At 44.9% G+C, this 14,299-nt stretch overlaps 1 protein-coding gene across 1 annotated transcript in view; it reads left to right on the top strand.

Moving 5' to 3' along the window:
- The window catches only part of kn (EBF transcription factor knot), a 41,508-nt gene that overhangs the window by 6,757 nt on the left and 20,452 nt on the right, over nt 1–14,299 (top strand). The window contains exon 3 of the mRNA XM_069326149.1: nt 10,636–10,762. Within this exon, the coding sequence (XP_069182250.1) occupies nt 10,636–10,762 (127 nt within the window). The remainder of the gene's footprint in view (nt 1–10,635; nt 10,763–14,299) is intronic.

Here is a 14,299-nt window from a genome sequence, read left to right as displayed (position 1 = left end):
TTCCTGGGTGTGTGTGTGTACAATACTAACACTATTTAATTCTATTTTTATCAATTTTGCTTTAATTGTTGAAATATTAGAGAATGAGAGGCGAGCGTAGGGGGTGGGGGTGATGGGGCTGGAGGAGGGGGGGGGGGGAGTGGGCGTGACCTTGGGGGAGGGGGGTGGGGGGTGGGGGTGGGTGGGGCTCATTAGGGTGGTGTGGTGGGCGGAAGTTGAGGCGTGAAATAGTACAGACATCTTGGACACAAGGCCGCCCCTCACCGCCCTCGACCATCATGGTCTTGTATACACCACCCCCTCTCCCCCCCCCCTCACACCCCCCTACACCCCCCCCTCCCTCACCTCTGTGCCGGCAGACTCTGGTTGTGTGGCACAGAGCCCCAAGTTCTGCCATTCGCAGATGCCACAGAATGCCTCTTTAGTAATGGGGGACTTCTAGGTGCCATAAAGCTGAGGGTGCCACGTGGTAAAGCGTGCTCCTAGGTGCCATAAAGCTGAGGGTGCCACGTGGTAAAGCGTGCTCCTAGGTGCCATAAAGCTAAGGGTGCCACCCGGTAAAGCGTGCTCCCAGGTGCCATAATCCTGAGGGTGCCACGTGGCAAAACGTGCTCCCAGGTGCCATAACCCTGAGGGTGCCACGTGGTAAAGCATGCTCCCAGGTGCCATAACCCTGAGGGTGCCACGTGGTAAAGCATGCTCCCAGGTGCCATAATACTGAGGGTGCCACGTGGCAAAGCGTGCTCCCAGGTGCCATAATCCTAAGGGTGGCACTGCACTACTGCATAACTAGCTTCACCACAGTGTCACTCGCTGACCTAAATGAACTACGGAGTTCACTTTCCCAGCCCCAATACTTGCCGGCAGGATGGGTAGCGGGTGCATAATAAAACTAACCGTTGCACATAATTCCTCACTACACTTGAGAACACTACACCTTCCACCGCTGCGATACACACCCACTTGACCAGGTGTTGTGGCCAATACTCCCAGGTATAAGTAATTAAGTGGTAAGTGGTGGCCGGGGACGCGCTTAAGCCGGGTAAACACCTTTGTTATTGATAGGCAGGGCGCCAGATCCCATTTTCTATTGTCAAAACAGTTTCAGTTTTTAGCTAGAACTGAAATATGTTTAGCTGGATAATTGTAGTGTTGTTTTAAGTATTATATATATTATATATATTATATATATATATTATATATATATATTATATATATATATATATATATATATATATATATATATATATATATATATATATATATATATATATATATTAGTTTAAATATAATTAGTTCGTCTGTGTTTATCAGTTTATTGATTCGTTTGTAAGTCTTCATAGGTTCGTTCCCATCGTCTAACTTTCCCTCCCTTCCCCCTCCTACTCACTCTCTCCCCCCTTCCCCCCCCCCCCACTCACTCTCTCCCCCTCTTCCCTCCCCCCTCCCTCCCCCCAACGCACACAAGCCAGGAGATGAGGGCCAAGAACGAGACATTATAAATTTGAACACGCCTGAAAACAAGGGTCGTCTCTTGGTCACTCCGCTCTGCCCCGACCTCTCCTCTTCCATAACCCATCCTTACCCATGGAGCCCCAACCCATCCTACCCCCATGCAACCTCAATCTATTCTATCCCATGCAACCCCCCCAACCCACCCTGGGCATCGTAAACTACGTCTTCCCCTCTCCATCGTTCCCTCAGCATTCCCCTCCCCCCTCCTCCGTCTCCCCCCTCCCGTCTCCCCTCCCATGCCCTCCTCCCATGCCCCCCTCCCATGCCCCCTCCCATGCGGCATACCACTCCTCTACTTTCAATAAAACTCTACTGACACCTAATTCCACACAGCCCACAAACCTCCCACGCCAAGATCTCTTTCCCAACAGTCTTCTTTCCCAGTTCCTCCGACCCCTTCCCAGTTCCACCGTCCCCTTCCCAACTTAGTCACTCCTAATCCTTGGTGACTTGAACCGTGTAGAATTAGACTGGGATACAAAGTATTGTTGATAAGGGGACGAGATGAGAAGAGACAAGGTGTTGAAGAGACGTTGAGAGGCTGGACTCCCAGACGCCACTTGGGCAAAACTCCACTGTGATCTTGTCGTCATCTTAGCCCAACCATTTGGGCTGGACGGTAGAGCGACGGTCTCGCTTCATGCAGATCGGCGTTCAATCCTCGACCGTCCACAAGTGGTTGGGGCACCATTCCTTCTCCCCTCGTCCCATCCCAAATCCTTAGCCTGACCTCTTCCCAGTGCTATATAGTCGTAATGGCTTGGCGCTTTCCCTTGATAATTCCTTCCTTCCTTGTCGTCATCTCACTGCAAATGATAACATTTATCAGGAGATAACAAGGCAGAAGGAAGATGGGAAAAGGTAGCATACAGGACAGGGGATTACGAAACAAAACTCAGAGTTCCATAGCCCTGGAAACACAAACCGAAACTGTCTCTATTTTCCGTTTGTAACAACTTGTAATAAAGTTGTTACATCTTGGCTTAACGTGTTTATGACGTATTGGAACGTTGTTACAACTTGATATATTGGTTGTTATAACTGGTTAGGTGTTGTTAAAACTTGTTCGAACGTTGTACCAACGTCGTAGTTTCGGTGTGTGTTTGGAGGGGGGTCAGGTGTATCAATATAATAATAAATAAATAAAATAAATAGTAAATAAATAAATTTTAAAATAGAATAAACTATTATAGAATAAACTATAATAGAATAAATGTTAGAGGAATAAGCAAAAGAGGAATTTATCAATCTTGTGACCAGGATACCTGATCAACCAGGCTGTGACTCATACGTCAGGCTGCGAGCAGCCGCGTCTAACAGCCTGGTTGATCAGTCCAGCAACCAGGAGGCCTGGTCGACGACCGGGCCGCGGGGACACTAAGCCCCGGAAGCACCTCAAGGTAGCCTCAAGGTAGGTAGGTAGGAAAGGCTGTGACACCGAGTAAAGATGGATGTAAGGACAAATGTTGTGTTATTAAATAGAAACAAGACCATCCTGTGGCTCAGTATAAAAAGCTTTAATGCAAAAAAGTTGATAAGAAAAGGTTTGGAAGTGATTTTTGGAACTCAAGGGCACATGATCCGGAGCCGGTCGGCCGAACGGACAGCACACTGGACTTGTGATCCTGTGGTTCCGGGTTCGATCCCGAGCGCCGGCGAGAAACAATGTGTAGAGTTTCTTTCACCCTATGCCCCTGTTACCTAGCTGTAAAATAGGTACCTGGGTGTTAGTCAGCTGTCACGGGCTGCTTCCTGGGGGTGGAGGCTTGGTCGAGGACCGGGCCGCGGGGACACTAAAAAAAAAAGCCCCGAAATTATCTCAAGATAACCTCAAGATAACCTCAAGAGGATAAATTTGATGGCTACGAGAACGGCAGTGATTAAAACGTGAATGTAAATTTAAGTAAGTAAATGGTAGTAAAGTAACTTGTAAGGAAACAAGTAGTTGTTTGCTTACTTATATGACTGTTGTTTGCAAGTCCTATGAGAAGAAAGACATGACTGAAGACATTGGTCATTCCCCGCATGTCTTCACCCCCATGTCATCGTGTGTTTACCCTCCACACTGACACAAGCAGAAAATGACAAGAAAGTGTGTGATATAACTAACGTTAAAGTTTAGAAAGTATATAATATTTAGCCGGGTATAAGAAGTACTGTGCAACAGGCCAACAGTCTGAGAAACATGGATGTAACGAAAGAGAGAAATGAGTAAACCATAAAGGAACTTTGTGCCTGAACACACACAGAGATCACACTTACGTGATGCATCAAATGAACAAATCCACAAGGGCCGTGACGAGGATTCGAACCTGCGTCCGGGAACATCCCAGACACTGCCTTAATCGACTGAGCTACGACAGGGTAAAAGGGTTGAAACCGAAGTTCTACTGAACTTACTGGTTTGTGCCTCGGAGAGGCTACGGGATCCAGTAAGTTCAGTAGAACTTCGGTTTCAACCCTTTTACCCTGTCGTAGCTCAGTCGATTAAGGCAGTATCTGGGATGCTCCCGGACGCAGGTTCGAATCCTCGTCACGGCCCTTGTGGATTTGTTCATGTGCCTGAAACTCATCTGGCTCTGACATTATGTACCCATGGATCGTGAGTGAGGCCGCTCAGGATCTCACCAGACGCTTTGTAAGACCTAATCAGAGGATTGTAAGACTGTCAGTATTGTAAACACTTTCAAGAGAGAGGGACAAGCGGGACCCCCTAATCTACTGACCTGTGTCACTTGTATTTATTCCCCCACAAACTGCTAAAGATGATAGACAAGAACTAAGTGAATCATGTGCACAACTTGACCCCCAACGGGGCTTCAGAGAAGGCGCGCCTTGATTAACGAACCTGTTGCAGTGTTTCTGCTTATAGTAGAACAGCAACGTGTAAAGGATCTGGGAATAATGATGTCTGACGACCTAACGTTTAGTGAACATAACCAAGTAAATAGAGCGTCAGCTAAAAAAATAATAGGATGGATTACGAGAACCTATAAATCGAGGGATCCCATCACAATACTCATACTGTTGAAATCACTGGTGCTGTACCACCTTGAGTACTGCTCCGTGCTCACTTTCCTCTTCAGAGCAGGAGAGAGTGTTGAAATAGTGGGAATACAGAGAACATACAGTAAAAATGGACATGATAAAGCACCTAAATTATTGGGACCGTCTGAAAGCTCTCAAAATTTACTCTCTGGAAAGGAGACTAGAGAGGTATCAAATTATATATACATGGAAGGTATTGGAGGGCCAGGTCCCAAATTTGCACAGTAAAATAACAACATACTGGAGTGAACGATATGGAAGGAAATACTGAATAGAACCAGTGAAGAGGTCCATTGTTGTTCAATATCCTCCCAGCAACGATAAGAAAAATTGCCGGAACAAATGTGGAAATCTTAAGAAGAAAACTGAACAGTTTTCTGCAAGAAGTGCCGGACAAACCGGGCTGTAGTTTATGTGTGCGCCTGCGGAAGTGCCTGTCGCTCCAAGCAACAGCCTGTTGGATCACAAATCAAGCCTGGCCCCGGGCCCAGCTTGGGGAGTAGAACTCTCCAAATCCCATCCATGTACAATCCAGGTACAATTAAGGACACATGATAACGACGTAGAAAAACCAGTGGGGGAATTAATAAAGCAATTAAGGAAGATTTGATACTGAACACCACACACACACACACACACACACACACACACACACACACACACACACACACACACACACACACACACACACACACACACACACACACACACACCAAATAGGCTCTGGGCGTGTTTGTGTACTCAAGGTGTGTAGTGCTACGAAATTTTCCTTTTAAACCCGATGCCGAGAGCGATAATACGGACATTTATTTGTTGGTAATAACGATGACATAATGACATGGGAACGCGTCTGGACGGGTTGGCGGCCTCGTCCGAACTTAATGCCGAGGCGAGGCTGGCCACTCCTAGAGTACGATCACTACCTCCCCTGTCTCCAGTACCAAAATGCACTCACGGATGTCTGTGACCTCTGATAACCCAGGCGGTGAACGCCGCGAGGATAGGCGATGGAGGATTGGGAAGTGGGGGGGTGGTAGAGAGGGGGGAAGAAGCGAACACGAAGCAGACGCCGCAGTCAAAACAGAGGGACGGGAGGCGGGCGGGCGCCAATGTTTGTGTTGTGGAGATTTACGCGGGCAGATGGCAGGCCTGCGCCTTCCGCCCCGACGTGGCTGCCCACCGCCTCTCATTATCACCTTCCCTCCAACCTCCGCCGTATTTGTTTGGTGTAATTTGTGCTCCGGGGAGGCGACAGGCGAATATTTGTCCTCCGTCTTCCTGCGAATTTGTCTTTGAAATTGTGTGTTCGCCCATATTGCCGCGAACAGTTAGTTATCTTAGATTCTAATTTTCTCAATGGTTCATAATATATAGGCGTTTTGTATACGTTAAAACGTGCTTGAACGATGTCACCGGGTCAGCCTACATTGACGTCATAGAGCCAGCCCACGAATCTTCAGTGATGTCATAGGGCCAGCCCATGAGCCGACAGTGACGTTATAGGGCGACCCTACAGTGACATCACCAAGCGACCCTATAGTGACATCACCGGGCCAGCCAGCCTACAGTGACATCACCGGACCAGCCAGCCTATAGTGACATCACCGGGCCAGTCAGCCTGCAGTGACATCACCAGCTAGCCTATAGTGACATCATCGGGCCAGCCAGCCTACAGTGACATCACCAGCCAGCCTACAGTGACATCACCGGGCCGGCCAGCCAGCCAGCCTACAGACACTGGCCTCATAACTCCGCCTCATAAATTCACATAAATTGCCCGTGGCAATCTCTGTTTATTTGTAAAATACCTTCCCTTCAAATAACTCTTTAAAGAGGTGACAAATTCTGGACCTTGTACAACATTATGGACGACAGTCATAAATATGACCTTCAAACGCGTTTAGTTAGGCTTATGTTTGGGTCAGGCGAGACCCCAGGACCCCCCCCCCCCCGGCGGCCTCCTCCCTAGATTTATAAATATACACGAATCGAAAGTTTGAAAAGTCTAGAAAATGAAACGGGAACGAAAGTTTAAAAAAAATACATATGAAAATAAATGTACCTTTGGTGTCGCTGGAAAATTAAAATTAAAAATTAAAATGATTTGTATCAACGGGGATTTTATAGGCTGTTCATCTTGGGTAACATTTAATATGACTGTGTTAGGTCTGGTCGTTAAGGCGTGTTTGGTAGTTGGTCTCGGTGACCTTTGACCCGTGTTAGGTCTGGTCGTTAAGGCGTGTTTGGTAGTTGGTCTCGGTGACCTTTGACCCGTGTTAGGTCTGGTCGTTAAGGCGTGTTTGGTAGTTGGTCTCGGTGACCTTTGACCCATCTGGCCTCACGCCAGTATTTTACAGTCTGGGTTAAGGTGCCACAGGTAAAGGTAGTTAACTAACTTTTAAACACTTTAGTAACAAAATGAAATAAAATATAAGCAAATAACCGCAACCCGGGCAACAAACTTTGCTAATTTTCGCCAAATGTAAAAAAAAAATGTAAGATAATAAAAAAAATTAATAAATTACAAATGTATTTTTGACGTTAAGAGCAATGTTGTCTTTGTTCAGGATATGCAAATGTGACCCACCTGTTGAGCGCGGTATTTCCCCGTTCTCTCTATTGCAACTCCGTGAAAAATGTAACGGTTTACGCTAACCAGAAGCCTCGCAATATAAGCAATTACTTTCCCTACCGGAGCCGATCCTCATTAGTCCCACGAAGCGTCAGTATTACGGTGGTTTTAGTTTCTCTAAACCACCGCCCCTAACGGTGGTTGATAGCGTAACAATAAGGGCCACATTGAACAAGAGCCAGCCCCTTCACACACTTGTCATTATGGCTCAGTGGTAGCATGCTCCCTTCTCGCCTCGCGTATACTTTCGTTCAGGTTCGAACCCTGAGTAGAGAGCACCGATTCTTAACTCTTCGTCTCCGTTCACCCAACAGTAATTAGGGACCTGGTTGGGAAATTTTTGGTGAGTAATCATTCTTTAGGTAAAGGGAAAGTTAGTTGGGTAAGGCTTAGTTAGGATGAGATGCCAGTTACAGTAGTTATTCCATTCACCTGGACTGTAAGGGTTTCGAACCCTGGACTAGACGCTCCACGGTTTTAAAACCGAAATAAATACGGTTTTATGGTAGTTATTAATCACATGTCAGCAGTAGACCAATAATAATAATAATAATAAGGAATGTCAACACTTTAAACAATCAAATACAGCTCTATGAGCCGAATAAAGAATTGGTGTCGTCACCCCTACACCGCCTCTTCACTCCCCTCTCTCATCTGTTCATCCACCAGTCTGCCTGTCCACCCAAGTAAAGCAAAGAATTCCCAGGTCTTATCAGCCGACTCCATTCGCGCGCAAGGGATTACGCGTGTCCACTTCCCGCCAGAGTTTCCCGCGCTTTTTGTCGTCACGTGACCTATTTACCCGCCATTAATCCGCCAATCCGGTGTCACTTTATCTTTCCCGCCACTCAACGTCACTTCCGCCCCACCGACTTCCAGTTGCCGCTTTCTTTTTTTTCTTTGTCGAGAGTAAATGTATCTCATCCATTCATTCACCTCTCTCTCTCTCTCTCTCTCTCTCTCTCTCTCTCTCTCTCTCTCTCTCTCTCTCTCTCTCTCTCTCTCTCTCTCTCTCTCTCTCTCTCTCTCTCTCTCTCTCTCTCTCTCATAATAAATTAGACTATGATTGTATTATGTTGAACCTCGTCTAATAGATTATTATATCAAGTTGTATCACTGGGATTAGATTGTCTTATAATATGTAGAACCACGTTAAGTAGTTTATATGAGGCGGAACTATATAAATGGATTGTTTATACTAAGCAGAATCTCACGAAGTGGTTTATATGGGTTCTGTAGTTGTTCACTTGTTTCACAACCGAAATGTCCCGGGTTCGATTTCCTTGCCAGAATACAGACGGTTGGGCGTGTTTCCTTTCATCTAATACATCTGTTCATCTACCTGTGAATTTGGCAGTTGTTGTGGGTAGCAGAACTATGTAAACAGATTGTTTACAACCAAACCAGGTGCAATTGTTTACACAGTTCAAAACTACGTAGAATATTTGATTTATAACAGATGCAATTAATGTTACCTAGATGAAAAACCGGTTGAAATGGATTGTTTACAAGTGGAATCGCTCAAGCGAGAGTTTTTGTCCCCAGTTCACACTCAGCGAACTCTGATCCCCTCATTCAAACCCTTTGTCAACTGCCTCCCCCCCCCCCTCCCCCCCTCGTGGTGAGTGGATGGGGGCGAGGTCCTGGTGTGGTGATTTATTGGTGGGTCTCCCACACAAATTGTGGTGGTGGTGGTAGTGTAGGTAATTGTGGTTGGTGGTGGTGGTGGTAGTGTAGGTAATTGTGGTTGGTGGTGGTGGTGTAGGTAATTGTGGTGATGGTGTAGGTAATTGTGGTTGGTGGTGGTGGTGGTAGTGTAGGTAATTGTGGTGATGAATGATTGAGATGGTGGTGATAGTGCTTATTTTTTCTTTACTAACACTAATCGTCTCTCTCTCTCTCTCTCTCTCTCTCTCTCTCTCTCTCTCTCTCTCTCTCTCTCTCTCTCTCTCTCTCTCTCTCTCTCTGTCTCTCTCTCTCTCTCTCTCTCTCTCTCTCTCTCTCTCTCTCTCTCTCTCTCTCTCTCTCTCTCTCTCTCTCTCTCTCTCTCTCTCTCACAGTCCACACCCACAATCCCTGGGAACATTCAATAAACCCTCTCTGTAGTGATGGAGAGAGAGGGAGGACACTTGAGAAGAGGGAGGAGTGTGAGAAATGAGAAGGAGAGAGCCAGTAGGTAGATGGAGTGATGAATAAACTCCAGTCTCCTCCATCATCAGATACTGACGATCATCCATTAATGTCTTATATTAGACATTATATTATATATGTTATATTTAGACATTTATCTCTAAATGTCTGTTATAATTAGACACAACACGAAACAATACTGTACTGATAAATACATCAATTAAAAGTGAGAATAATAGCTGTTGAAATATAAATAATTAATGAGTGTACATTTAATAATAATGATATTAATGGTCCACATCTACTGTAAGTCTATATAATATAATGTCTGTTTGTTCAGAGTAGGAGGCCAGGCGCTTGGAGTTAACCTTACCCAACTTTGCAAGATGACACATGTGGGGAGGGGGCTGTATATAGGCGACATAAGCTAGTTGGGGGGTTGGCCCCCAATCCCACCCTTTAAGAAATATAGATATCTATAGCGACCCCCCGCGGTTTTCACGAATTTTAAAATCGGGGATTTTTGGAGTTTTTTTTCAGTGCTTCGTAATATTAAATTTTCTGAGAGAGTGAAAGAGGAGCAGGAGAAGGGAGATGTTGGGGAAGGAGGATGGAGAGGAGATAAAGAAAATTGAGAGAGAGAGAGGGGGGGGCGATTTTGAAAGTGAAGGAGAAGAGAGACCCGGGGACCGCCGGGGACATCCCGTTTAGTAGAATACAACTCAAAGTGAAAAGTGAACGTTAGTTTGGTATTTTGTACATGATACTGATACCATTCTTCCTGATTCATTCTCCTATATGATCCTGATACCATTCTGTTTTTATTAATTTTCTAAGTAATTTGATTGCTTTGTACGTGTTGACACGTGTGTCAAAGCTACCTTTAACCTTTGAACTTGATGATTGGTCATTTGTGCATTATTCTAACTTATTTAACTTTTGGATTCTTCGTGTACTTGTGCACGATTCTGACAGGTGTGTAAGGGACTCGAATACCTCTTAATGTGACTGTGATTCCTCTGTACATGATTGTAACGCGTCTGGAAGCGATTCTAACTCCGTTATCCACGACTCGAAACCTTTTATACATCACAGTGTCATCTTTCCAGACCTGCTCGTGTTCCCGTCTTCTTAACACAAAACGATTTACCTATTTTGTCCATGTATCATTCTCATGTGTTTATGGTCAATAATGTGTTACTGACCGTCCCGAAGGTGGTGATCCTTGGAAGTTTTGTGTTATCCATTTTGCTCATGTGTCTCTCACTCGTCAAGCGGCGACTAAGCTTGTATTATTGACTTCCCCGCAGGTGGTGATCTCGCAACAGGTGGACGTGGCCGGGCCGCTGCTGGCCGTGTCTGACAACATGTTCGTACACAACAACTCTAAACACGGCAGGAGGGCCAAGCGTCTTGACCCGACTGAGGGCATGTTTGGTGAGTACTGGCCTCCGGGCACTCCACCCTTGGACGAGTTGTTCTCCACTCTTGGACGAGTTCTTCTCCACTCTTGGACGAGTTCTTCTCCACTCTTGGACGAGTTCTTCTCCACTCTTGGACGAGTTCTTCTCCACTCTTGGACGAGTTCTTCCCCACTCTTGGACGAGTTCTTCTCCACTCTTGGACGAGTTCTTCTCCACTCTTGGACGAGTTCTTCTCCACTCTTGGACGAGTTCTTCTCCACCCTTGGACGAGTTCTTCTCCACTCTTGGACGAGTTCTTCTCCACCCTTGGACGAGTTCTTCTCCACTCTTGGACGAGTTCTTCTCCACTCTTGGACGAGTTCTTCTCCACTCTTGGACGAGTTCTTCTCCACTCTTGGACGAGTTCTTCTCCACTCTTGGACGAGTTCTTCTCCACTCTTGGACGAGTTCTTCTCCACTCTTGGACGAGTTCTTCTCCACTCTTGGACGAGTTCTTCTCCACTCTTGGACGAGTTCTTCTCCACCCTTGGACGAGTTCTTCTCCACTCTTGGACGAGTTCTTCTCCACTCTTGGACGAGTTCTTCTCCACTCTTGGACGAGTTCTTCTCCACTCTTGGACGAGTTCTTCTCCACTCTTGGACGAGTTCTTCTCCACCCTTGGACGAGTTCTTCTCCACCCTTAGACGAGTTCTTCTCCACCCTTAGACGAGTTCTTCTCCACCCTTGGACGAGTTCTTCTCCACCCTTGGACGAGTTCTTCTCCACCCTTGGACGAGTTCTTCTCCACCCTTGGACGAGTTCTTCTCCACCCTTGGACGAGTTCTTCTCCACCCTTGGACGAGTTCTTCTCCACCCTTGGACGAGTTCTTCTCCACCTTTGGACGAGTTCTTCTCCACCCTTGGACGAGTTCTTATGGCGGCGGCGGGGTAGCTCTTTTGGGGGTCCTTGTATGGGGCTGTTTTAGGGTTCTTAGAGAGGCTGTTCTAGGGGTCTTAGACGGGCTGCCGCAGGACGCTTAGAGGTACTGTTTTAGGGTAATTGGAGGGACTTGTCTGATAATTATTTTCGGTCAGCTAGAGCTGTTATACTTTGTTTGGGAATGTTAATTTTTTTTTATGCAATTTGAATGTGTTATGTCCTGTTTTTCCTCACACATAGACTTGAATAAAAAAGACAAGGAGAATCCTAGGGATCAGAAACCTTCCTTGTGGAGAGACAGCAAATAACCTGAAATTACTTTCCTAAGATTTTAGAAAAAAGAGGAGTAAGTGATGATAGTAGATAAGTAGATAGTGGAAGTAGATAAATGGACAGAAGGGGATAACATAGGCTATATAAATATATGGTTTGAATATATCAACGCAAAACACTGAAACAATTGATATAAATTGAATAAATTTACGTTTAGGAAAGACCTGGATAAATACTGGTTCCGAAATAGGGGATGCTGCTATTAACATAATAGATGTAGAATCAGTGGAGTGTTTCAAGCGTAGGGGTGACATATATATACGAATGAGTTTGGGTGGGTGTAAATAGGAGCTGCCTCGCAGGAGCCTGTAGATCTTCTTTTGTCGCCTTTATTCTCGTGTTCTTATATATTTTAACAGCTTCTTCAAGGTTTTCCTGGACTTTTTTTTTAGTGTTTTTTGTGATATCAAGAACCTGGTTTAAGGCGTCGATTATGGCCTTTAATGAGAGAAGAACAGTGATGAACAATTTTTGAACACCATTTTGGGTTTGATAATGTTCTTTCTGTTCTACTGTTATATTATTCGTGATGTTTCAATTAATCGATGTGATTAAAATAATACTATCTGTTATCACTACCACAAATACTAATGATAATAATAATTATGTTAATGAAAAATATATTTTCCTAAAACAACTCGTATTGTCTAATTTCTCTTTGAGAGTTGTGCTTACATTAATTACCCCCAACTTTTATTTCCAGCACTATATTCATTCCTACAGAAAAACACATTTTACTAAGAATTATCTTGATGTTTCAAGAACGTTTCCCGTGGAGTTAAATTTATTTCCCGTGGTACTTTTTTTCCCCCCTAGGTGGTAGGGAGGGAAATAAGTAACATTCCAGTCATATTGTTCCTTTAAGAATTTCCGCTGTAATATCTCCCTTCGTTATCACACCTCCCTCATCTCTCCTCTCCCTTTTAAATCTGAGGAGGAAGCTCGTATATTCTTGGGTATGAACTATGTCTTTTACTAACTTTGGGAAACCCCTGGCGATCTTAAGGTAAAAAGCAACAATAGTTTCTCATTTGTAAGTTGGTCTTAGACAATCCCCCGCGGGGCCATAGCTCCCCGCTGATTGGTTTATTCTCCCAGCGGGAACTAGACTCGGCTTCTGATTGGTCCGAGACGCCTCGTCGTTCACAAGACGCGGGAATGCCAATTCGGATTTTTTTATGCGTTTATTTTTTGAGAAGTGTGTCGCTGTGAAATCTTTCAGGATGTAAGAGGTGTATCGAAAATCAGTGTGTAGGACCATCGGCAGCCTCGTGCCACAAAGCACAATGCTGAGTTAGCTCGGGAAGCATAAATTCCGGTGTCGGCGCGGTGATAATACTCCTTCCCGCCTTTTTTTTTTTAAACTCGTGTTTATTTTACGCGGGAAGTCCCAGCGAGTTTTACGAGGATGTGAATTGCCACATATAAGAATTTTGTCGTTGAATATACTTGGCCAGCGGCACTACATCGCTCACTTTACACCGTAAAGTACACAATTTTTGTAAGTCCGTAGATGATGCATGTTGGGGTATGCGATTTTATGTTGTTGAGCTTCCGTTACCAAAGACCGGATATGTAGACCATAAAATGAGGTGTTTTAAAAACTCATGCGGTGATCATTATGGGATATAAACATTGTTGTCGGTTAATGTGTTCTTGTAAAGCTAAGATATGGCCGGGAACACACACACAATACAGTCTTTTTAAAAACCTTTGTAGGTAGTCTTGAGATGTAAGACCATGTGTTCCAACACTTTACCACACGTAAACACACAAGGAGCTGTGCGCGTGGGGCCGCTCACATACTGGTAACCCTTGACGTTCATTGGACATAAATTCTAAGGATTTTTAAAATAGCGAGATACTAAGGGAACTTAAAATATAATACTCTTTAAAAATAAATAATTCAGCGATCAGATAAACTAATTTTAACTCAACTTTATCCAACCTAAAGCACTTGAGTATTATTAAATCCGAGTTGGAACTTCAGCGGACACCTTTTTAAACGAAACATAATGATGTGCATGACATGATATCCATATACTTTTTTGTTATCTTAACCGATCACAGCCGAGAGAGAAAGGCATCATTGGAAAACAATAAAGGTGGCGTCAGGGTTAACGAGTTGCCAGGTGGTGATTGTGTGTCCTGGAGGTAATGTGCTTTGTTGAAGATCTGTCTACAGGGACCACACTACCACCCACCGAGTTTTAAAGCTATATTACACCTGAGATGTTATATCTTGTGTGATGGTGCTCTCTCTCTCTCTCTCTCTCTCTCTCTCTCTCTCTCTCTCT

The sequence above is a fragment of the Procambarus clarkii genome, chromosome 17, assembly GCF_040958095.1.
Source record: "Procambarus clarkii isolate CNS0578487 chromosome 17, FALCON_Pclarkii_2.0, whole genome shotgun sequence".
Lineage (NCBI taxonomy): Eukaryota > Metazoa > Arthropoda > Malacostraca > Decapoda > Cambaridae > Procambarus > Procambarus clarkii.
Note: the sequence above shows the minus strand (reverse complement) of the source record. Positions and strands in the feature narration are given on the sequence as shown.